This window comes from Hyperolius riggenbachi, chromosome 1, assembly GCF_040937935.1.
Source record: "Hyperolius riggenbachi isolate aHypRig1 chromosome 1, aHypRig1.pri, whole genome shotgun sequence".
In the NCBI taxonomy this organism is placed as follows: domain Eukaryota; kingdom Metazoa; phylum Chordata; class Amphibia; order Anura; family Hyperoliidae; genus Hyperolius; species Hyperolius riggenbachi.
Genome location: NC_090646.1, coordinates 338,890,616 through 338,917,565, shown reverse-complemented (window position 1 = coordinate 338,917,565; position 26,950 = coordinate 338,890,616). Strand labels below are relative to the sequence as shown.

General features: G+C 43.7%; 1 protein-coding gene across 6 annotated transcripts in view; it reads left to right on the top strand.

The window, feature by feature from the left end:
- Positions 1 to 26,950, top strand: part of LOC137511336 (phospholipid-transporting ATPase IK-like) — a 377,608-nt gene that overhangs the window by 135,869 nt on the left and 214,789 nt on the right. For 5 of the 6 annotated variants that reach the window (XM_068233975.1, XM_068233972.1, XM_068233973.1 and 2 more), the window contains exons 4-5: positions 13,987 to 14,100; positions 16,098 to 16,196. The exons of the other annotated variant lie outside the window; for it this stretch is intronic. In XM_068233975.1, the coding sequence (XP_068090076.1) occupies positions 13,987 to 14,100; positions 16,098 to 16,196 (213 nt within the window). The remainder of the gene's footprint in view (positions 1 to 13,986; positions 14,101 to 16,097; positions 16,197 to 26,950) is intronic. 6 annotated transcript variants of the gene reach the window in all.

Genomic DNA, 26,950 nt, shown 5'->3' with positions numbered 1-26,950 from the left:
CCCCGCGGGCACATGGCCAGCAGCCCCTCTTGTTACGCCCATGGGAGTAAGGGCCCTTTTCCACTAGCTGCTTTTGCCCAAAATGCAAAACATATGCGTTTGCTGATTCTTAAGTGCAGCGTGTTTAAAATAAGAATCTTGGGTGGCCTTTTTCACTGCTGCGTTCTGATTAGAAAAAAAAAACGCAAACGCATGTCTGTGTGATTATGATGCTTTTGCGTTTCAATGTAAAGCATAGGAACCCATGAAAAACGCATAGAAATGCATTTGCGTTTTGTTTTGATTAACCACTAGTATCTATTTTCAAAAATCAAGACCACACTTGCCAATCAGAAAAATATAAAAACACATAAAGAAAACACAAAAACATATATCAAAATAGTTCAAAAACGTTGCGTTTTGCAGTGGAATAGGGCCCTCAAGAGGGTAGAATTTTGATTCAATGTCAGCTCAGGAGCAGATTACAATTCGTGTGCAGTACAAATTGGCTGCTCCTCCTTTCATTTTCTGTCTCTTTCCACCTTTTCCAGAGATGTGTAACCCGAGTTGTAACCATGGTTGCATGCATTCTTGCTAACCTATGATATGATGAAACAACAGCAAATATTGAGTTTATTTTGAGACAGATGTTCTTTAAGTATTTCAATCACACTTTCCTTTAGAGCATACATGTCAAACTCCAGTCCGCAGGCCAAATCTGGCCCTCAGAGCCATTAACTTTGGCCCTGAAGTGATTTCCCCACTTTGCATTATGTTTGGCCCTCTCTAGACCACCAGAGCAGATATATTGGAGATGAAGCCCTAGAACACCAGGAAAGCCAAATGGGGAGGTAGGGGGAAAGCACTAAACACTAGGGAACTGTATAGAGCAGGCTGGGGGCCTCTAGACATTGGGGAACTGTATAGGTGGGGGTTTCTAGATACCAGGTAAGTGTATAGGGGAGGGTGGGGGCCTCTAGACATTGGGGAACTGTATAGGTGGGGGTTTCTAGATACCAGGTAAGTGTATAGGGGAGGGTGGGGGCCTCTAGACACCAAGGAACTGTATAGTGGCTAAAATGGGACCATTAGACACCTGTGAACTTTATAAGGGAGGAAGGTGGCCAGCAGACATTGTGATTAGCCCGCGACTTGGTCCCAGTGTAAAATTTCGGCCCACTTTGTATTTGAGTTTGACACCCCTGCTTTTGAGCTTCTTTTCCTTCCAAATATGCTATAAGCAAGTCCTGTTTACATCTGGATTCACAATCTTCTAAATGCTCTTGCAAATCACAAATCAATTTGCCAAGTCTTTCAACTTCCTCTCTTAATTCATCACATTCACAAGCATCATTTTTAATAACAGCCATTGCCAAACAACCTTTAGTAATGTTATAATTTCCCTCTTTCATCTGAACCGTCTCTTTATACCACTGCAACTCTTTCTGCTCAGCTATCTCCCTCATATTGTCCGAGATGAACTTTTACTCGTTGCATAATTGTGTTCCTTTCCTATTGTTTATAGGGCATTCCTCAAGCCAAGTACTTTTTTGTTTGTTTGTTTTAATACTTTAATTCCCTATAAACTAAACAAGCCACGCCCAGAGGTTTTCAGAGAGCCAAGGCACTTTCAGACAGTAGCAAGCGCTTATGGGTGCTCAGTCTGGGCAGGAGGAGGGGGAGGTATTACTAGCCAGAGATTTCAGAGGCAGAGACAGAGGGGAGGAGGGAGGAGGAAGGGGGATTAGGTTTTTTTGCTCAAGATGCAGATAAGCCTGCCTCTGTGTAATGTTTACAAACAACATGGCTGCTGTCATTGTATCACAGGAAAAAATAATCATAAACGTTTGAAGCTGTTTGCAGCTAAATTTGCTGTGTAAACTGTCTAAACTTTAGATAAGATATATAGACAAGTTACTTGTTATAGTTAGTTATTCATCTCGGATCCGTAACATGTCATTTAGATTGGCTATTCTCTGTTTTTTCTTTTTTTTTTTAATTTACCTTACTTTGTAGACATTTTTCTTTGTAACTTCTCATTATGGCTTTCACATTGCTTTTGTAAATCATTAAACTGATGAGTCATAGCATCATTTGTACAAGTACAGTAGGTAGTAGAGTCAAACTTCTTAAACAACCACTACCGCGAAAATGGCAAAATGTAAAATACATGTAAACACTTACAAATAAGAAGTATGTTTCTTCTAGAGTAAAATGAGCCATAAATTGCTTTTCTCCTATGTTACTGCAACTTAAAGTAGGTAATAGAAATCTGACATTACCCACAGGTTTTGGACTAGCCCATCTCCTCATGAAGGATTCTCACAGTTTTGTTTAGTTTCAAAAGCACTTAGTGAATGGCAGTTGCTCTGTCCAACTGCCAAAAAAAAGTGTGCAGCAAGCAGGGAGGCTGTTCAAAATCATTGTATAAATCCTTGTCAGGGAGTGTCTGTATAAAGAATAAAGGCCATGCTGAGAATCCCCCATGAAGAGATGGACTAGTTCAAATCCTGCCGGTTCTGTCAGATTTCTACTACTTACTGTAAGTGACAGCAACATAGGAGAAAAGTCATTTATGGCTCATTTTGCTCTGCAAGAAACTTATTTCTTATTTGTATGTGTTTACATGTATTTTACATTTTACAATTTTTCACGATAGTGGTCCTTTAAGAAAATGTGTTACTACTTCCATGTTTCACCACTGTAACGGAGATAAACTTCGAAAAAATAAGCAGCAATACCAGTTAGGAAGGGAAAAAAATCAAACATTGGATGGTGCACACCAATAACGCACAAAGTCAATCTTAACCACTTTACCCCCAGCCATACGGATTTCTCCGTCCCTTTTTCCACCCTGTTACCACCAAGGGACGGAGAAATCCGTACCTGACGCTGCTCCCGCCGCTGTCCGCGCTCCCGCTCGCTCGTCCGCGCGCCCCCGCGCTCGTGCACGCCGCCGCCTGCTCGCCCAGAGATCAATGAACGGGAAAAACCTTTCCCGTTCATTGATCTAAGCCCCCCACAATGATCAGCTGCTTCTACGAGAAGCAGCGCGATCATTGTGAAAAAAATAGTTGCCCAGCCTCCCTGAACTTCCTGCAAGCGTACTTCCTGTACATTTGCTGGTTGCATAAACAAAAACTCACTGTGGCCATCTTGTGGCCAAATAGTAAAACTACACCCTGAAGCATTTTTCATATACAAATACATTAGCTATACATTAAAAATTAACTCATTACCTCCCACACTCCCCAATTTTTATTTTTTTTTGTAATTAAAAAAAAAATACAATTAAAAAAATACATAAATAGTTACCTTAGGGACTGAACTTTTTAAATATTTATGTCAAGAGGGTATAACACTGTTACTTTATAAACTATGGGCTTGTAATTAGGAATGGACGCAAAACTGAAAAAAATGCACCTTTATTTCCAAATAAAATATTGGCGCCAAACATTGTGATAGGGACATAATTTAAACGGTTTTATAACCGGGACAAATGGGCAAATAAATTTCATGGGTTTTAATTACAGTAGCATGCATTATTTAAAAACTATAAAGGCCGAAAACTGAAAAATAATAAATTTTTTCCCACATTTTTTCCTGTTTTCCCATTAAAACATATTTAGAATAAAATAATTCTTGGCATAATGTCCCACCTAAAGAAAGCCTAATTGGTGGCAAAAAGAACAAGATATAGTTCATTTCATTGTGATAAGTAATAATAAAGTTATAGACGAATGAATGGAAGGAGCGCTGAAAGGTGAAAATTGCTCTGGTGCTCAAGGGGTAAAACCTCTCAGTGGTGAAGTGGTTAATGAAAAACTGTATACATTTTATCAAAAAAATCTTTAAAAACTGCCCAACCATATCCCCTGATACCACCCCTGCATTCACTTGTAGTGTTCCTCCCAATGCACACAGTCCAATCACACCACAGCAAATAGTAGAAAGTTCAATTGCATAGAGATGCCTAAGAGGCTGCCTAAAAAGCAAAAAATTGGCAAGCAAAAAATGCAAAACTGATCAGTGATTATTAATATGTTAGTGGTTGCAGACCGAACTGGAATAGTAGCAAATTGCAGCCCAGCAAAAGTTCAGTACATAAACTTGAGTGTTAGTTGCATAGAATAGCATGCAGATCATAAGCCAGACAGTTCCTTCTACAGACAAAGCAGCAATACAGTGAGGTCATGGATAACACCAGACCATCAACAGTGTCCCCAGCAGCAGGTAGTAACCTTAGATTCTTAATGCAGTGCAGAGCAAGCAGCTGAGTACCTCCAGATAGTACAGGCATACATTCATTCCTTCAGCCAATGTCTCTTTGTAAAGCAGTCTGTCTCACCCAGACCTTATGACAAGCCCTGTGTAAAGCGTTCCAGTCAGACGCTGATCCGTTGTTGGTCTGGGATCAGTAGTCCATTGGTGCAGTACTGCTGAGGTGTTTAGGCAGCGCCCGGGGTTCAGTGGAGAAAGGATGTCAGGCAAGCCAGGCAAAGAAACAGTGACCCCACTGGTAGCCTCACTGAGATAAACTTAGAAAAAATAAGCACTTCACTATCATTTCACTAACTCAATTTGAAACAACTTATCAACACAAATGACAACAAGTTTCAATGACAAATTTCACGTATACGACTATAATATAGCTATTCCAATTCAGACACACAAGTTTATTCCAAAGGTGTCACGCATCCAATTACAAAAATCGGTTCAATGCTCTACCTATTCCTAACTTAACATATCTCACATACACAGACCAATCTTTTACAGACCTATGATCCAGGCTAGAGAGATCCCCTATTGAGGCAGAAGGCTACTTCCCCTGCACGTGAACACTAGAAAACTTTTTTAATTCACTTTCCACTCAGAGACATCTGTTTTTTTTCCTATAGATCTTATGGGTACTTCAGTTAACACAGGGTAATCAGTCTTGTTTCTGCCAGCAACCACTGAATTGCTAATACAAGCTCAATAACACAACTAAAAACTAACAAAACAAAAACAACACAGCACTATAAATGCTTATTAGTCATAGAAGATAAAATGTTCATACTTCACCAGCTTTGCACATCATTTTACTGATGGAGATGGAGTAGTTCACACTTCACAGCACTTCAGGTACAGATTCAGGCGGCTCTTTGTCTTTATGGCCAGCATGAAACTCGGTTGATGCCCTTTGATCTGGATTCTTTGAAGAGTCCTGGTTGTCTGTAGTAACAGTCAGGTGGATTTCATCAACCGTCTAGGAAACCTGGATTCAGTGGCGTAGCTAAGGAGCTGTGGGCCTCGATGCAAGAAATACAATGGGGCCCCCAAGCACTCTATACATAGTAATTGATACGGCGCATCAAACCCTGCCAATGGCAACTACAGTGTCAGAGGTGCAAGAAGGGGATGGGAAGCAGTGTGTTAATGATTACTACTATTCAAAGTATCTATAGAAGTGATTATTATAAGCACAGGACCAACAGAGAGTTAATACTGTGGTTGAGGTAGGGTCCTTCAAGGCCCTTCTGGCCCAAGGGCCCCGATGCGGTCGCAACCTCTGCACCCCCTATTGCTATGCCCCTGCGGCTGGATTGCTGCGATTGGATGTTCCATCTATGTTCCAACTTCTGAAGCAGCTACAATACCATGGAGTTCTATGTGGATTTTACTTTCTCCACATGCTAGCTGGGGTGCCAAATGATGTATCTGCTCTTTAGTTTCCTATTCTACTTGTTACAATTATCAGTCCTTATCCTTTGACATAAAACTATTTATTGTTAGCAATAATAAAGAAAATATAACAAAGTAGCAACAAAAGTTACAAGTTAAAGGTCCTCCTTTATTGTCCTATACTGTGGCTAATTGCATATTAAATGCAAGTGAGCGACTTGGCAGACGAACGACCATCCGATTCTATTATTATAACCAAATTGGATAAAATCGGTGCCACCAGGTGCATGCCTGACTGACAAAGCGACCAATTTTAGGCCGAAAATTGGTCACATAGTCGATCGTGCATGCTGCAAGATGCAGCCGAAGTTGGTTGGTCGGGTGTGCAGCGGTACTCACGTCAGTCGCTATGCGCCACCAGTGTGTATGCGTGCATGCGGGGGGTTGCATTTGGGGGGGCACATTAATACATTGGGGGCAGCGGCGGGCTCGGCTTCAGTTAGAAATAATTTTGTCTTTTTGTCAAATCTGTCCATAATCTTCAGGTGCACGGCTACCTTAATATATCTTAGCTACTGTAGATGAATCAATATCTAGCTCTGCCTCTGTATCAAGATGTCTCTTTATTCTTATCAAGATGTCTACTCCTGCTCCTATTAAGATAATTACTACTGCTCTGTTACAGGGGTTCCTCTTAAGTAGACATGAAAATCACATATTTGCATAAACACTTCCCATACATACACCTCCAGCACAGGTGTCGTTCTGTCCCCTGTCCTCTCTGGAACCCGAGGTGTTACTATGATCTCACCTATGAAGTCCTGTGACGTTGGCTGAAAAACACTTTCTTTGCAACAGGGGACACCCTGATCACATAAAAGTTGGGGTTACAAAAGGTAACCTTTTGACCTTTACATCGAATACTTGCATTATTGGAACTTATTTGAGGGCTCCACACTGGAAGCATTGCAGTTTGAATAGGGCTTCCTTCATTGAATAGATTTCCCCAAGCATCAGCAAGTGAACACAAGAAAGCCTGCTATCTGCAGGTGTTCATTTGGTTTTTTATGGCTTGGATTTGTTGTAGTCTCAATAGATTGTCCCCAGGCATCAATAAAGGGTCCACACATGAGATTTGTTCCACTCCAGGGGTTCCACTTCTTTTAACCAAAGCATGAATGCCATTCCAATCTTTATTATTATTATTTAATGGATTTATATAGTGCCAACATATTACGCAGCGCTGTACAATAAATAAGGTTACATACAAAGATAATGGGGGGAGTGACAGACAACACAATACAGGTAATGAGCAATAAGATACACAATACCAGATCAAACACTGGAGAAGTAGTCCCAATAATAAAGTTCATCATATTCTGTGGGTAGAGTGCACAATCAAGTATGATACACAAAGATAGAGGGCCCTGTCAAAGGCTTACAATCTAACGAGAGGGGGTGGTGACATGACAGGAGAGGTTCTCGGCAGAGAGAGTTAGGGCATCATGGTTTGAGGTAGGCCTTCTTAAAGATGTGAGTTTTGAAGGCTTGTTTGAAGGTGTTGAAGGAGTGTGTTTGAAGGTGTTGAAGGAGTGGGCAAGCATGATGGGCAGTGGGAGATAGTTCTACAGGACGGGGGCAGCTCTAGTGAAGTCCTGTAGTCACACATGTGAGTGTGAGATGCGTGTGGAGGTTAGGAGGAGGTCGTTGGAGGAGCAAAGTGGGCAGCCAGGTGAGTATCTGCTGACCAGGTCAAAGATGTAGGTTGGGCTGGACTTGTGTATAGCTTTGTATGCTAGACATACAGTGGGTTGCAAAAGTATTCGGCCCCCTTGAAGTTTTCCACATTTTGTCACATTACTGCCACAAACATGCAGCAATTTTATTGGAATTCCAGGTGAAAGACCAATACACAGTGGTGTGCATGTGAGTAGTGGATCGAAAATCATACATCATTCCAAACATTTTTTACAAATAAATAACTGCAAAGTGGGGTGTGCGTAATTATTCGGCCCCCTGAGTCAATACTTTGTAGAACTACCTTTTGCTGCAATTACATCTGCCAGTCTTTTAGGGTATGTCTCTACCAGCTTTACACATCTAGAGACTGAAATCCTTGCCCATTCTTCTTTGCAAAACAGCTCCAACTCAGTCAGATTAGATGGACAGCGTTTGTGAACAGCAGTTTTCAGATCTTGCCACAGATGCTCGATTGAATATAGATCTGGACTTTGACTGGGCCATTCTAACACATAGATATGTTTTGTTTTAAACCATTCCATTGTTGCCCTGGCTTTATGTTTAGGGTCATTGTCCTGCTGGAAGGTGAACCTCCGCCCCAGTGTCAAGCATTTGGCAGTCTCCAAGAGGTTTTCTTCCAGGTTTGCCCTGTATTTGGCTCCATTCATCTTCCCATCAACTCTGACCAGCTTCCCTGTCCCTGCTGAAGAGATGCACCCCCTGAGCATGATGCTACCACCACCATATTTGACAGTGGGGATGGTGTGTTCAGAGTGATGTGCAGTGTTAGTTTTCCGCCACACATAGCATTTTGCATTTTGGCCAAAAAGTTCCATTTTGGTCTCATCTGACCAGAGCACCTTCTTCCACATGGTTGCTGTGTCCCCCACATGGCTTGTGGCAAACTGCAAACGGGACTTCTTATGCTTTCTGTTAACAAAGCCTTTCTTCTTGCCACTCTTTCATAAAGGCCAACTTTGTACAGTGCATGACTAATAGTTGTCCTAGGGACAGAGTCTCCCACCTGAGCTGTAGATCTCTGCAGCTCGTCCAGAGTCACCATGGGCCTCTTGACTGCATTTCTGATCAGCGCTCTCCTTGTTCAGCCTGTGAGTTTAGGTGGATGGCCTTGTCTTGGTAGGTTTACAGTTGTGCCATACTCCTTCTATTTCCTAATGATCGCTTGAACAGTGTTCTGTGGGATGTTCAAGGCTTTGGAAATCTTTTTGTAGCCTAAGCCTGCTTTAAATTTCTCAATAACTTGATCCCTGACCTGTCTGGTGTGTTCTTTGGATTTCACGGTGTTGTTGCTCCCAATATTCTATTAGCCAACCTCTGAGGCCCTCACAGAGCAGCTGTATTTGTACTGACATTAGATTACACACAGGTGTACTCTATTTAGTCATTAGCACTCATCACTCAATGTCTATAGGCAACTGACTGCACTCAGATCAAAGGGGGCTGAATAATTATGCACACACCACTTTGCAGTTATTTATTTGTAAAAAATGTTTGGAATCATGTATGATTTTCGTTCCACCTCTCACGTGTACACCACTTTGTGTTGGTCTTTCATGTGGAATTCCAATAAAATTGATTCATGTTTGTGGCAGTAATAAGACAAAATGTGGAAAACTTCAAGGGGGCTGAATACTTTTGCAACCCACTGTATAATCTTGAAGCTGATTTTGAAGCAGATCAAGAGCCAGTGAAGGGATTTGCACAGGGGAGTCATGAAGACAGAATGGTGGGAGGAGTAGATTAGTCAGGCCGTTGCATTCATGATGGAATGTACGGGGGCTATGCAGTTCAGAGGGAGGCCTGACAGGAGGGTGTTGGAGCAATCCAGTGGGAAATGACAAGGGCATGGACAAGGAGTTTGGCAGTGTCCGGGGTCAGGAAGGGGCGGGTCTCGGAGCTGTTGCATAAATGGAAATTTCAGGCCTTAGCAATGGTTTGGATCGGGGGAGGGGGGGGGGGGGTGGAGGAAAGGGCCAAGTGCAGGATGACACCCAGGCAGCGGGCTGTACATGGTATTGAGATAGATCTTGCTGTCATCTGCATATATGAGGTAGTTGAATCCCATGGAGAAGATCAGTTTACCGATGGAGGTGGTTAAGATTAAGAACAGTCTGGTGCCAAGAACAGAGCCTTGGGGGACCTCAACTGAGAGGGGGTGGAGTTTGAGGAGGAACAATTGGAGGAGGTCTTAAAGGAACAATTTGAGAGGTAGGAGGAGAACCACGCTAGGGGCAAGGTCTTGGCTACACGCAGATTGTAGGTATTGGGGGAACAGGGGATGATCTAATGTATCCAATGCTGATGTGAGGTCGAGGAGGAAGAGGATGGAGTATTTGCCTTCAGCCTTGGCAAGCATGAGCTCATTGACAACTTTGGTTATGGCAGTTTCGGTGGAGTGGGCTGGCTGAAATCCTGATTGTATGGGGGTTGAACAGGAATTTGGAGCTAAGGCCATGTGTTAAAGGGGAACTTCAGCCTAAACAAACATACTGTCATTAAGTTGCATTAGCTATGTTAATTAAAATAGATTGGTAATAGAATCTCTTACCCACCCTGTTTTAAAAGAACAGGCAAATGTTTGTGATTCATGGGGGCTGCCATGTTTGTCATGGGGGCAGCCATCTTTTTGGTTGAAAGGAGGTGACAAGGAGCAGGAGACACAGTTCCAACTGTCCTGTGTCCTGATTACCCCTCCCAGCTGCACACACTAGGCTTCAAATGTCAAATACAAAATGTAAAAAAAAAACAAATTGCACCAAAACAGCAGAACGAGAACAACAAATCAGAAATCCCATCATGCTTTGCACAGCATCAGGGGAAAAAAGCCCGGGCAGTTTTCTTCTGTGTTGCTAAAAATGAGGCTTGTATAAGAGAAACAAAGTTCTGATGCTGTGAAACTGTGAAAGAAACACCAGGCCTTTTCAGTGCTGCTGAGTCGATTTTTAGTCCGGAGGTTCACTTTAATGAACTAGACCAGGGCTGGGCAATCTTTCTGTGGCCCGGGCCGCATGCAGCGGACCACTGACCGCATTCTTTACATTTCAACCCCCCTCTCTCCCTGCAGAGTTGTGAGCGGGCAGCGGGGGATTTGAAAATCCCCACTTCCCATGTCGCATCTCCATGGCAACAGGATGTCATGTGATGTGACGTTAGGATGTGCCAGTGTATTACACCCTGGCTGCCAGCATGTAATACACCAGGGAATCGATGATTGAAGGTGAGCTTCTAATCCGGTCGCAACTCTGCAGGGAGGGAGGGGGGAAGGAGGGTAATCCGGCCGCCTATAGGTGGGCTGGAGTAACAGCGCACATGGGCTGTAGTTTGCCCAGCGCTGAACTAGACACTCCAGGATAACACATTGGTTTATTTTCTGAGAAATATATGATTATTTGTGTGTGTATGTGTGTGTGAGTTTGCAAAGGAACTGCATCCCATTTTACACAAGGATTACAGACTGAGAAAGATTTGGCAATGCTAAATGTATTTGGTCCTGCCAATAAAGCTTTTTTGGATTTGGATATTCCCTGTACCTCCCCTCCTGGCATATCAACAGCTACCCAATCTAACACAGATGATTGTCAGGAATTCTTTGAATATGCCACAACAGAACAGAACATTGCCCTGCTGACAAAAAAGGCGTGAGACCTGCAGGCATATCTACTCCACTGACAGGTTAACAATATCAGGTTCACAACAGGAATATCGAGTATAAGGCTCATTTTCCTATGATTACACTAATCTGGTATATCTGATCCCTCACATATCACAGGGATATGTGAGGGAGCAGGCTGGTGTTGTACTTTGTTTTCTGGTTGAACTCGATGGACGTATGTCTTTTTTTAACCCAAATAACTATGTAACTCTGTGTGCTAAGTGCCCCAAAGGTTTTTACATGGGAAAAACTTGACAAACTCTGTGCAAAGGTATGAACAGACACAGGCAACGTATTAACAAACCCAAATCTGATCTACTAAACGCAACACACTTTTGTTCCAACGGACACAACTTAAATGATCTCCCTGTCATTGCCCTGAAGGGTGGCTTCAAATCGTCAAAAGAAAGAAAATGTATACATTGGTTCAAAGCGGTGGACAAAGGCTTGAATAAGGACAAAACCTTTTTATATTGTTATTGAGTACACAAGGGGTCTAAAGCTTCGTCCTCACCGGCGAAAGGCTCCTGCAACATCACCTTAATGACGGTCGTCAGCAACTCCTCTTCCTGTCGGCAGGTTAAAGCGCGAAGTCACGCGGCGTACACGGCGGTACTTTGCGCGGTGTTGTCAGGGATCTCAAAGATCCGATTCGATGTGACGGTCCATCGTCATCGGAGCGACGCTAGGTGACGTTCGCGATCATGCGCCTGTACCCACCTTGCGACGTTGTTTGAAAATCGCCAATCATCAGGAAAATCGCCCGGTGGGTACGCGGCTTAACTATTAGTCATAGATCAGCTAACAACCTCTCACACCATTTAGATGTTCTGTTTCATTTAACCACTTGAGGACCACAGTGTTAAACCCCCTAAAGGCCAGGCCTTTTTTTGTAAAATAGGTCACTGCAGCTTTAAGGCCAAGCTGCAGGGCCACACAACACAGCACACAAGTGTTCCCCCCCCCCCTCTTTTCTCCCCACCAACAGAGCTCTCTGTTGGTGGGGTCTGATTGCACCCCAGGTGTTTTTTTTTATTTTTATAAATATTTGTTTTATTTTTATTAAAATTGTGTCTTTTGTATTGTATGTGCAGTGGCCACTCCCTCCCTCCCCCGCCAGCCTATCATTGTGATCGGCAGTCATAGGCTTCAGCTTCAGCCTATGACAGCGGATCACCTCTTAGCCAATGGAGGGGATAGCCCTGTCACACGGCTGTCCCCAGTACAGCGCTGCTGCAGATCGCAGCGCTGTACAATGTTTATAGATGATGGTTTCGCCGTCTCCGAGTGGCGAACACTGCTGGGAGACTGAAGGCGGAGCGGAGCCTACCAAGCAGGAGATGCGCGTGCAGCGTGCGCGCGATCTCCTGCAAATGCGAGCCCCAGGACTTTACGTCGATCGGCGTTAGGCGGTTCTGGGGCTGCCATCGCGGCCACGCCCATTGGCGTCATGCGGGCGGCTAGTAGTTAAGGCATATTAATGACATCCATGGATATAATTACTAGGTAATGCCCAGTGGTTTTGATCCAGGGATTTTATCTGATTGCCATCTGGAGTGGGGAAGGATTTTTTTCCCTTTTGGGGCTAATTGGACCATGCCTTCTAAGGGTTTTTCGCCTTCCTCTGGATCAACAGGGATATGTGAGGGAGCAGGCTGGTGTACTTTTTCTGGTTGAACTCGATGGACGTATGTCTTTTTTCAACCCAAATAACTATGTAACTATGACATGTATTTATGCTCGCAAAAAAAAACCATGTATCCCTTTTGATGTTGAATGTATATAGCTGTCTGTTCCATCAGCTTATAAACAACCAGGATTGAAGTCTGACGAAGGCTGCACAGCCGAAGGTTTTTAAATTAGCCAATAAATGATATCATCTTGATTCAAAACTTCTTGCAAGCTTCCAGTGAATATCTTATTTCATGTTGCATATTGATCCGACTACTGCAGCTGCTAACTGTGTACTGCTCACTGTGAACGTACTGAGAAAATTGTGTTAGAATAGGGCCTGCAATTTCCATTAATACAACTTCTCCAAGATCCACCCCTTCCTGACCCCGGACACTGCCAAACTCCTTGTCCCTGCCCTCGTCATTTCCCGCCTGGATTGCTCCAACACGCTCCTGTCAGGCCTCTCTCTGAACTACATAGCCCCCCTACAATCCATTATGAATGCAATGGCCTGACTAATCTACTCCTCCCACCGTTCTGTCTTCATGACTCCCCTGAGCAAATCCCTTCACTGGCTCTCAATCCGCTTCAAAATCAGCTTCAAGATTCTAGCACAATTTTAACACAGTCTCATGCATGAAAAGGCAAATGATTCGGCTGTGTGTGTGTGTGTGTGTGTGTGTGTGTGGGGGGGGGGGGGGGGGGGGGGGACACCTTGTCCCAGCCACGCTCTTAACCCTCCAGTTGCAGACCCCTTCCTATTACCAAAAAATACAATACTACCAAGCTGAGAATTGTGAGCTTTTGTAAAATAGATGGCAACGGTTGCTTTGTTACTGTTGTCTATTATATAGATGTGATGATGCAGATTGCCTGTACAGAAGTTGACTTCTGTGGATCGTCTTCAAATCATTGCCTCTAATCACTAACATCAGCCCTTCAAATTTAGTTGTGTGTGTATATGTATATGTGTATGGGAGGAGGGTTATAACACATGCTGCCACTGTGTCTCGCTCGGCAAAGGTTAGGTGCACTCCACCCCCCTATACTTTTATTTAGTGAGTCAGACCTACATTTCTAGACTTATAGTCAAGTACGCACGCACGCACGCAAGCAAGCACATACGCACACACGCACGCACGCACGCACGCACACACACACACACACTCTATATTTAAAGGTTGTCAGTGACATACTATGCAAATAAGAAACCTTTGCCTGGCCTGATATATTTTCCTTTTTTATCCCCTCCACAGGGCAATGCAATTAGAACCTCTAAGTACAATCTGCTGAACTTCTTACCTCTGAACCTTTATGAACAGTATCATCAGGTCCATGTGATTTATTTCACAGTTATAGTTCTCTTGCAGGTAAGCTCATAGATTCAATCATCCTGAAAGGTAAAATCACTAGTATTCTATTCCATTCTTTCATAACTAATATCTCATGTCAAGTCCTCCTCAGGCTCCACCCCTACTGTCACCAGTACAATTGGTACTGGTACTACCAGTACCAATGGTACTACACCCCCCCCCCCTCTACACACGCGCACACACACACACACACACACACACACACACACACACACACACCATTGCCAATTGTTACTTTATCATTATCCAACCATTACCAATTTTCCACAACCCCCCCCCCCCCCCCTCCCTCCCTTCCCCTCACATAACATTACCACTTGTTACTATTTTATTATCCATGTCACCAGAACACTGAACCTGATCCTTGGAACTTTACATGACATGTACTTTATCCCACCCCCTAAAATGACAAGTCTACTACACTCCCACAACCACCTAAGGTTACTTCTTCACTACTGTATCCACTATCTGTAAAGTCATCTGCCCGCTAACCTTAGCTTCCGATACCTAATGTCCTCAGAACATAATCTTGTGCTTGAATCTAACATCACCAGTACAATATCCTATTCACTGAACCATAAATCAACAACAGTTTATCATCATATTATCACCTCTTCTCCTCCATATACAGTACATAAAGTAACCAGTCCAGGACCAGCTCCGTTTTCCAGCAAAAATCATCAGTGAAATCCAATGCATATTACACATGTGCCAGTGTCTAACATGCGCAGTACACATTCGATTCCAAAGATGAACATTGCTGGCTGCATGGTTTCAGCAGTGCTGCAATTGTGCCACATCCGCTTCTTACCTACCAAACATCACCTCTGTTCAAGTGTAAGACACTTCCCCCTCTTCAACTGCAGTTAAGGTACATTTATATAATATCCTTCCTACAGATAAAAAAATCCATTCCCTCATGCAATTAGGACAAATACTTCCCTCCACCTCCTGTAATTAGGGCACCTCCATCAGAATTCCTGCAGTTATGGCATAATAATTACTTCCACCTGCCATGAGGACATCCTGGCCCATATGCAATCCACTTTTTCTCCTGAGTTTTCTCCTAGGTGATATTTTCAAAATTGTCAATAAAATGCACGTTAAGCCAGCAGCAAGCAAGAAAATACAAAGAAAGTTTTGACAGTACATTTTTCACACTGCAAAGTGCTGAAAAGTTATGTTAAGCACAAGATGAAAACTGATCTCCTAAGAAAAAACAGAAGAAAAAGTGAATTAAATAAGGGCTCTGACTTCTATGCAACTAGGCCATACACATTTTTATCACCCCATCCACTCCATGCCTTTTACATCCACATGCCTGCAATTAGAGCATACACATTCCCCCTTTCAGTTAAGGCATGTCCACCACCACCACCACAATCCACAGCCTTTCTGCACCACAGTTGTTACAGCCCCTTTCCATGTCTCACTCTTCCAATAGACATACTAGTACATCAGTGCAGTGACAAGAGAAAGGAATAGAGGAGATTTGGCTGCAATAGACGCACATCTGTTCAGGAACTGACATCAGCACTCACTTCCTGTAGATTCGTACTGTCACTTTTATTCACTGTGCACTTTTTATTTCTGTTGCTGTGTTGAAAGTGTTATGTGAAAGTGGTGGGACATAGAGAAACTAGTATAAGTAGACACCAAGGGTTGGGAAAGTTGCAGGTGGCATGGTTGCACAGCAAACACTTGTGACAGAACTGTAGTGACTCACAAAGTGCTGAAGAAAGACAATGACTATGATGACAGCCCAGCAACTAGAACTTACAGACGAAGGTCAGCAATAGTGGTCTCTATATTTTTTCTTGTGACAAGTTTCACTAATAATTGAGAAAGTCTTTCTTAGCAATTAAGTATAGTATTGGTTATTTGCTGCATTTATTGCGTCCAGCTGCATATTACACAGCTTTACATTAAAAATCAACATTTATTACAATAAGACAACTTTTCACCCCACTTCATATGGCTTATTTTTCTTGCAGTGCATCCCACAGATTTCAACCCAGCCAGCATACATTATTGTGATACCACTCATATGTATCTTGGTAGCACGAGGTCTACGAGACATAGCCGATGATATTGTAAGTAAGAATTCTTGAAACAACCCAGTACTTAAAGTGGTATGAAAGTCAAATCTTATCTATGGTCTAAAGCATTAAATATAGCATAAACCTAATGGTGAAAAATATATAAATGGTGTCCAAGGGTAAAGCATTCCTGAAGTGAACTTAATACAAACCTGAACTGAAAATAAACTTATGAAATTATGAATTGTGTGTGTTTCACTAATGGTAAATATAACATAGAACTGAGTCTCATATTTGTATGTTCAATTTAAGAGCTCTATTTTAAGACTGAATTCTAAACAGCAGCCTTAACAAATCGGACTTGCTGAGCTGCAAAGTAAACAGAAGTAATGACTCTTTCAACTTATCAGCACTAAAACCTTATCAGAAGCCTTTCTCAACATGATAATGCTCTTATCTGAGACGTAGCAGCTGAAGGTCCCCTCCCCAGTTTCACACAGCAGCAGCGGACAGGCTCTGATGAAAGTCTCCTCATTGTAACAAAGTACATCTGCTGTGATTGTGGAGAGGGGTCCTATAGCTGCTATATCTCTATATCTCTTCAGGAATTCAGGTGACAGCTTTACTACAGTGCTCCAAGGAGCTGAAAATGCAGTTGGCATGGTCCAATGACTATCAGCTCAAGGAGAGGGTAATCTTTACAAAAGGATGATTAATCGCTCCCCCACACCCTGCTGTAATGCATCTCATAAGCTGTTGGTAAGAGCATCAGATGCAGACTGTCATGTTACTCTAAACAACAGCAGTGATTTATTTTTTTAACTATTAACAACTTCCCAACTGAGGGGTTTTCTGCCTTATGGACTAGAGCAATTTTTACATTTCAGCGCTCCTCCCTTTCATTCGCCAAACTTGATCACTACTTATCACAAGAAAATGATCTATATATTGTTTTCTCGTCACCAATTAGGCTTTCTTTGGGTGGTACTTTTTGTTAAGAATTATTTTATTCTAAATGCATTCTAATGGGAATAATAAGAAAAAAATGAAAAAAAAACAACAACAATTATTTCTGTTTTCGGCCATTATAGTTTTAAAATAAAAAGTGCAACAGTGGCTAAAAACCCACACATTTTATTTGTCCATTTGTCCCGGTTATTACAACATTTAAAATGTGTCCCAAGTACAACGTATGCCGACAATATTTTATTTGGAAATAAGGGGGTATTTTTTTACGTTTTGCGTCCGTCACTAATTACAAGCCCCTATTTGCAAAAATAACAGTAATATACTGTCTCGACATACATATTAAAAAAAATAAATCTCTAAGGTAACTATTTATGTTGCAGTTTTTTAAAGATCACTTTAAAAAAATTTTTTTATACAAATGTTTTTGTTTTTGGTAACTATGGGAGAGGAGGTAAGGTGTTAATACCTGGGGTATTTTATGTATTTTTATTTAATGTAATGTATGTAGGGTGTATTTTTACTATTTGGCCACTAGGCGTCACCCCACTACTAACGGGCGGCGTTAAGAATGCTCACAGGACCAAGCCAGAGCGTACACAGCAGGAATCGCGGCAGAAAATGTGGAACGGGAACAGTCTTCCTGCAGGGCATAGATAAACTGTCAGAAATTCACTAAGTGGTTAACCTTACTCTTCCTACGACTAGCTTTTTTCTTCAATATCAATAATTTTTAGTTCTATTTTTTATATATTTTGCGATAGTGGCCCTGTAACACCTGTTATTGCAGCTTTTCATCTTGGTGCACTGTAGGATTTCAATTACAGACTTGGGTAAATTTGTTAGTATCTTTCCATTTAAAAAAAAAAAGAAAAAAACCTGCAATTGTCTCTGAAATAATTTGAAGCTCATAAAACTAATTGGCAGCCATCATTGTGTACTTAAAAAAATCCAAATTCGCTTTTGCGTTTTGATTTATCAATATTTTAGATAATAACACAAAGGAAAATGGTGTACAGTAAAATTACGTAACCCTTAACCTAACAATATATATCCTTGGAATCCGCTTTGAATCCTTTCTAAAGTGATTTATAGGTCAGTCAAGTGTGACCATGTGGCACACAAAATAGGAAGAACAATACATTTCCATCCATATTTCCCAGAAATTCTCAATTAAGGCTGACTTACACTACAAGAGCTTTTTAAGCGCTAGATATTTTAAAAGCTCTTGCTAATGCAATGCTATGGGGGATTTTTACAAAATCACATCGCTCCAGTGTGAACACTCACATAGGATAACATTAACAAGAGCTTTTAAAATCACAAAGTACTTAGAAAGGCGCTTGTAGTGTGAGCAAGCCCTTACAGTGGAAACCATGGGTTTACATAATGAAATGGGACTATGTAGTTTGCAGGAAGTAGGTGGTAAGCGGTTTTAAGAACTCAGTTCTAGTGCCATGAAATAACATGATGTAATAAGGATAGGTCTTAATCCTGTATGAATAGGACACAGCTGCACAAAGACTTTTCATAGTTTAAAAAGTTAAGTTACAAAGCTGAAAGTGGTTTGGAGGCGCCCGTATTTATGCAGTCTGGTTAGGATACAGCGATTATAGATTGATTTATAATAATAATAATAATACAAATAAATCCTCTCCTACCTTAAAAGTAGAAATTCTCAGAGTCAATAGTAATGATAAAAACTTCTCAGGCTTTTATTTGTAATAAACACTCGACAACGCGTTTCACGGCCTGTGCTGCTTCCTCAGGTCAGTAAAAGTGCCTAGATGGCTGCAAAATCAGTTCTGGGCGCCAGTATCTGATATGTGGGATCTGGGATACTGGCGCCCAGGAACTATTGTACAAATGGACTTAACCTATGATGTACTAGAAACATGACTGAAGGTCCAATCACTCTCAGCTACCTGTCGTTAGTCGAACGGCTGAAGGCAGCTGAGTAAATAGAGATTAAAAAATGTATATAGACACTGACGACATCAAAGGCCAGATATCAATGGTGTGGGTATTGTCGTAGAGGACCACACTTAGAAAATCTGCCCATAAATTAGTCAGCATATATGTGCTCCGTTCTAGGGAGGTCTTTGCTGATCCCCCCTGTAGCCGGGTACCCACTAATTATAGTGTGAGACCAGGCGCAAGGTGTAGCTATTCCCAGCGAAAGGGCACATACAAGAGGAACGAAAGTCTAAGTTGGTGACTAAGGGCACTGTGTAGTGCTGAGACACCACTACTATGTGAGTGGTCCGCAACTACATAAGCCTATATAGTCATGTTGCCAACACCCTTCACAGAAGGTAAAAAATATGCTGGGGAGAACAATAAGGAGTGCTGGAATATATACAGTGCAGTGCAATTCAACTAGTGCTAGTTTCACTCCATAAAAGGAGCTTCGTCAGGAAATAGTGCACATAAACAATGAAAAATAATAAACAGCCCCCACCACCACATCCACCCACAGCAGTAACAGCCCAAATCAGAGCTGAAGCGCTCGCCTTGATGGGCTCATTAAATACTCATATAGAGATGGGCAAGTCATCTCACCTGTGTAAAGCACGCCCCCTCAAGGTGTCCCTCATGCTTGTTCCCTGGCCAAATATAGATGAGTCAAATCCCCATTCATATATCCAGGGCTGACTGCGTGCTGTATACACGCTGTATTGCAAATGGCATCTAGAGTGGATGCAAGATCGTAGAGGGGGAAGTGACGTCACCACTAGTTCCACCCCCTCCACGTAAGGAGAAGACAGCCACTTCGCCGCAAGTTCCTGCTGCAGTCATGGCATCCATGTATACAAGCCAGCGCGCAGGCTCGTGTGCTGCAGTCATGGCAACCATGTATACAAGGCAGCGCGCAGGCTCGTGTGAGAGGGGATACGTGGACCAGGGAAGAAACGTCACCTGTAGTCCCTCCCCCTGCCCTCTTCCGCATCAGGCCATTTTTGAATGGACATATGAATGGGGACTGTTGTCAGAAGCCCTCTTTTTCCCCTATTGAGGATTCAATACGAACACTTTTGAACCTGGCTGTCTATTATTATTATTGATTCATTACCATGACAACTCCAGCGTGCCCGTACTCATGACGTTTAATATAGGCGGTTCCATCTCTTCCGCCGCCTCCCCTCTGATTTGCTGGTGCCGTGGTTTGTATACATGTCACCACGGCAACCAGCGGGGTTTTACGGCGATCTACATGGCCTGATGCGGAAGAGGGCAGGGGGAGGGACTACAGGTGGCGTTTCTTCCCTGGTCCACGTATCCCCTCTCACACGAGCCTTGGCGCTGGCTTGTATACATGGTTGCCATGACTGCAGCACACGAGCCTGCGCGCTGGCTTGTATACACGGATGCCATGACTGCAGCAGGAACTTGCGGCGAAGTGGCTGTCTTCTCCTTACGTGGAGGGGGTGGAACTAGTGGTGACGTCACTTCCCCCTCTACGATCTTGCATCCACTCTAGATGCCATTTGCAATACAGCGTGTATACAGCACGCAGTCAGCCCTGGATATATGAATGGGGATTTGACTCATCTATATTTGGCCAGGGAACAAGCATGAGGGACACCTTGAGGGGGCGTGCTTTACACAGGTGAGATGACTTGCCCATCTCTATATGAGTATTTAATGAGCCCATCAAGGCAGAGGCGTAGCTAGGGCTTTCAGCGCCCGGGGACAAAGATTATCAATGCGCCCCCTAAGGTGAAGGCTGTGCCGTGCCAAAAAGGGGCGTGACCACACAATAAACGTGGGCGTGGTTATGGGTGGAGCCAAATGTACATGGAGGTTAGCAGGCTCACGCTCACCCACCCTTCCTCAGTATGTACCTTCCAGCATGTTCCAAGACAAATTCAGCAATCATGAGCCCCCCCCATCAAGACAAATTCAGCAATCATGAGCAAATATGAGGCCCCCAACATGACCAACTCAGCAATCATGAGGCCCCCAACAAGACAAATTTAGCAATCATGAGGCCCCCAACAAGACAAATTCAGCAATCATGAGGCCCCCAACAAGGCAAATTCAGCGATCTTGAGGCCCCCAACAAATCATGAGGCTCCCAACAAGACAAATTCAGTAACCATGAGGCCCCCAACAAGACAAATTCAGTAGTCATGAGGCACATAAATAGACAGCATTTCACATAAATAGGCAGAATGCCCCCTTAATATGGTAGACATCTCTCACCTGGCAGCAGTTCCCCAAAATACACTCAATCTGACAGCAGTGGTTCCCCAAAAATAGGTAGCCCCAAGTCTATAGGTGTCCCCAGAATAGGTGGCCAGCAGTGTAGATGTCCCCAGAATAGGTGGCCAGCGGTAGAGATGTCCCCAGAATAGGTAGCCAGTGGTAGAGATGTCCACAGAACAGGTAGCCAAGGGTATATGTGCCCAGTATATGTAGGCAGGGGTATATGTCCCCAGTATATGTAGCCAGAGGTATATGTGCCCAGTATATGTAGCCAGGGGTATATGTGCCTAGTATATGTAGTCAGGGGTATATGTGCCCAGTATATGTAGGCAGGGGTATATATGCCCAGTATATGTAGGCAGGTGTATATGTTCTCTCAGTATATGTAGTCAGGGGTATATGTCCCCAGTATATGTAGCCAGGTGTATATGTGCCCAGTATATGTAGTGGGGAGTATATGTCCCCAGTATATGTAGTCAGGAGTATATTTGCCCAGTATATGTAGCCACCGGTATATGTGCCCAGTAAATGTAGTCAGGGTTATATGTGCCCAGTATATGTAGCCAGGTGTATATGTGCCCAGTATATGTAGTCAGGGTTATATGTGCCCAGTATATGTAGCCAGGGGTATATGTAGCCAGGGGTATATATGCCCAGTATATGTAGCCAGGGGTATAATATGCGCCCAGTATATGTAGCCAGGGGTATAATATGCGTCCAGTATATGTAGCCAGGGGTATATGTGCCCAGTATATGTAGCCAGGGGTATATATGCCCAGTATATGTAGCCAGGGGTATAATATGCGCCCAGTATATGTAGCCAGGGGTATAATATGCGTCCAGTATATGTAGCCAGGGGTATATGTGCCCAGTATATGTAGCCAGGGGTATATGTGCCCAGTATATGTAGCCAGGGGTATAATATGTGCCAAGTATATATAGTCAGGGGTATATGTGCCCAGTATATTTAGCCAGGGGTATATGTGCCCAGTATATGTAGTCAGGGTTATATGTCCCCAGAGTAGATAGCCAGGTCCCCCCCCCCCCAGCAGGAGGGAAGCAGTGCAGAGAAGAGGGAGAGCTGTACGGACGGTGGAGAAGGGGGCCATCTCCCCCCCCCCCTTTCCTCACTTTAGGGTGCTCTCCCTCCCTCGCTGTCCCCTCCATTAATGTCCGGGTGGCTGGCAGTGGCGGGCGGAACTTACCTCCGTCTCGTCGCAGCGCCGGATGGATTTGCCGCTACTCGGTCTGGTCCAGACCAGAGCAGCGGCTGCGGCACCCGAACTTCCGGCGCCGGAGCAAGACGGAGGTGAGTTCCGCCCGCCGCTGTCAGCCACCCAGACAATAATGGAGGGGACAGCGAGGAAGGGAGAGCACCCTAAGGTGAGGGAAGGGGGGGAGATGGCCCCCTTCTCCACCGTCCGCACAGCTCTCCCTCTTCTCTGCGCTGCTCCCCTCCCCAAAAGAAACAAAAAAGAAAATAAAAACGCAGCTCAGCTGGGCGCCCTTGGGGACCCGGCGCCCGGGGGCACTTGTCCTACCCCGACCCCCGCTAGCTACGCCCTTGCATCAAGGCGAGCGCTTCAGCTCTGATTTGGGCTGTTACTGCTGTGGGTGGATGTGGTGGTGGGGGCTGTTTATTATTTTTCATTGTTTATGTGCACTATTTCCTGACGAAGCTCCTTTTATGGAGTGAAACTAGCACTAGTTGAATTGCACTGCACTGTATATATTCCAGCACTCCTTATTGTTCTCCCCAGCATATTTTTTACCTTCTGTGAAGGGTGTTGGCAACATGACTATATAGGCCTATGTAGTTGCGGACCACTTACATAGTAGTGGTGTCTCAGCACTACACAGTGCCCTTAGTCACCAACTTAGACTTTCGTCCTCTTGTATGTGCCCTTTCGCTGGGAATAGCTACACCTTGCGCCTGGTCTCACACTATAATTAGTGGGTACCCGGCTACAGGGGGGATCAGCAAAGACCTCCCTAGAACGGAGCACATATATGCTGACTAATTTATGGGCAGATTTTCTAAGTGTGGTCCTCTACGACAATACCCACACCATTGATATCTGGCCTTTGATGTCGTCAGTGTCTATATACATTTTTTAATCTCTATTTACTCAGCTGCCTTCAGTCGTTTGACTAACGACAGGTAGCTAAGAGTGATTGGACCTTCAGTCACGTTTCTAGTACATCATAGGTTAAGTCCATTTGGACAATAGTTTGTGAGCTTGTTTACCTGTACCCACTCGGTGTAGTTGGTTTGTTATTTAATCTCTAATTGGTGTACCGAGCACCACCCTTAAGTTACCGAGAAGGTATGGCATATTTGTCCACAGACCTCCCCTCGGTTGACGCTCTCACTAAAGAAGTGAGTGAAATCTTTCATATTCAGACAGAACTTGCACAAAGCGAGAAGTTGTCTGGCTCTGACACTAAAACTGATATTGAACCAGCGTTTAGGGATATTTTCAAAACCTATAGAGACTACCTTAGATCATCCTGGGAAGTAGCGACGTTTAATATTTACCTGAATGAGAAAATTACTGTAAGGGGACTCCGTAACCTTATTAACCCTAATTCACATACTGATGAGGTTGACTTTATGGAGGGGTGGGAAAGATTGAAAACGAGACAAACTCTAGAGCTTATGACATACCTTCGTGATTTTGAATGTAAAGTAGCGGATAAAACAAAAGAAAAACTACTTTCACAACAGAAAACATTACTTGAATCCTCCGACCACACTGATTTTGACCGGTTAGAAGCCAAATTACAAACTAAAGTCAGTGCATATAGGGAAGATATCAAACAAAGAAAAGCTCATAAATATCAAAGAGACAGTGAGGACTTCAGAGAAGATAGGGTGTACACGTGGGCAAAACAACAACATAAAAAGAAAACTGTACCCACAGAACAAGTACCCCAGTCTGACAGTGAATTTCAATCTGAGTCTGAATCCGATTCCTCCATACGTAACGCCAATTTACCACGGGGTTCGAGAAACCCCCCAAAAACAACCAAAACCCCTAAACATCCGCGAGCACCGTCACAACCTCGTGCGAGAGGGTTTTTTTTAGCACAGACCCCAGACACACAGGTCAAGGACTCACAGCAAGAGGTTACCCCGAAACAAACTCACTATTTGAGAAACCAGGGGGACTGGGCCTACACGGGCAAGAGACGGGGGAAATACAATCACCAGTGGTAATAGGTGAGGCGTCACCCGTCCAGCGAACACATAACCTCATACTGCGGGTTGTGAACATCTCAGATACACCGCTTACTGAGATACAAACTGGGGTTTTACAAAAGGGTTTATCTTTTGTCCCGACCACAAACTTTTCTGCCTTTGAGTGGACGAAGGACGTCCACCTTTTTGCCAGAAAACTGGCCCTTATCAAAATGTATGAATCTAAAGAGGGCAAGGAAAAGAGATTGGAGATACAGGAGAGGGAGGCCCTGGAGTCCCTTACAGATCTCTTACAGGAGAGTGACTTTGGAACCCCCCCTCTGGCCCCCAAGAGCCAGATGAAGGGTCAAAGTACTTTCTGTCCATCAATCACACAGTACACTCACGTGCAAACCTTTGTGAATATGGTGGTTAGAGACTTAAAGAATTTGGAAAAACGTGTCTACAGATGGAATAATCATGAGAACGATAACTTGACTTTGGATGAAAGGAGGGCAATTGAAACACTGGGCAAAAATAAAAACATAACAATAAAACCTGCTGACAAGGGGGGGAACGTGGTAGTAATGAATACATCGAATTATGTAAAGATGTGTACAGATATTCTGAATGACACCACACAATACAGACTACTGCGATCAAACCCTCTAAAACAACACAAAATTGAGCTGGAAGCTCTTCTCAAGGAGGGGTTTGCGAGTGGGGCCCTAGTGAAATCAGATTATGATATCCTCATCAAATCGATTGAACATCCAATAATGTCTGTGTTTTACTCCCTACCAAAAATCCATAAACACGCAACCAACCCGCCAGGCAGGCCGATTGTTTCAGGCAGTGACAACCTCACAGATCAACTAAGTCAGTACATTGATATTTTTTAAGACCGTTTGTTGAATCCCTGCCGTCTTATCTAAAAGACACGAAGGATGTTCTGTGCAGACTCCAGGACCTAACGGTGTCGGGGGAAGTGCTCCTGGCCAGCCTGGATGTCGAATCGCTGTACAGCAACATCAGGCACGATTTGGGCATCCAGGCTGTAAAATATTTTCTAAATGCCAGGGGCACCCATTTGTCCGCCCACACCACCTTCTTGCTGAAGGCCCTTGAGTTTATTTTATGTCACAATGTCTTTCTGTTTGGGGATCGTTGCTACCACCAGCTCAGGGGGAGTGCCACGGGCACAGCTTGTGCGCCATCCTATGCAAATCTCTTCCTGGGCTGGTGGGAGGATACAGAGGTGTTTGGTGAGGACCTGTCTTTCTTCAGCGCACATATGGCCTTCTGGGGTCGTTTCATTGACGACGTGGTGGTCCTGTGGGACGGCCCCAGAGACCTTTTTGTCGATTTTGTCGATATTCTGAATCACAATAAAGTGGGGATGCATTTCACGTATGACATCCAAGAAGAGACTATCACCTTTCTCGACTTGTTGATCCACAAGGATGAGAATGGGTGTTTGCAAACTGAAATATACCAAAAGCCAACTGCGACCAACTCACTGTTGCATTGGGAGAGCGCACACCCCAAATCCCTAAAAACAGGTATCCCCACTGGTCAATTTCTGCGAGCTCGTAGAAATTGCTCCACGGAAGACAAATTCGAAAATGAATGTGTGCTATTGAGAGAGAGATTTGCACAGAGAGGTTTCCCTGAGCATGCCATTGAAAAAGGGTATAAACGAGCCAAAGAAACACCACGTGTGAACACACTAGTTAATAAAGTGCGGAAAACACCTACACGACCTATGCCTAGATTAATTGGTTCCTTTTCCAAACAGTCCCACCAGATTTTTGAAATATTTGAAAGATACTGGCCAATTCTCCATCAGGACAAGGATTTGTCCAAACATCTGTCCACCAAGCCAGCCATTACATATCGACGGACAAAAAATCTGCGGGATATTTTGGTTCACAGTATGTTTAAGGAGGAACAACCGTCTGCACTCACTTGGCTACCACCTAAGCCAAACGGTTCGTATAAATGTGGCCATTGTAAGGCCTGTCCTTACATGGCAAGAACAGCAACTTTCTCGTCTAGGAACTCTGACAGAATTTTTTCGATCAGATCTTTCATTAATTGTAACACCCCGGGGGTAGTCTATGCCTGCAAATGTAAATGCGATATGACATATGTGGGATTAACAACTAGACCACTTAAACAACGAGTCCTCTACCACATCGGGGACATAAAACACAAAAATGACACATCAGTGGCGAGACACATGAACATGGCCCACTCGCATAACCCCTTTGAAATTACATTCTGGGGTATCCAGCAGTGGAAAGTGGGTGTGAGAGGTGGCAACCTTGATAAAAAATTGCATCAATTGGAGGCTGGCTGGATCTTTAGATTGGATACTCTGGCACCGCATGGCCTAAATGAGGATTTTGCGGTTGCCAGTTTCCTTTAGAATTTCAGCCAATCTACACCC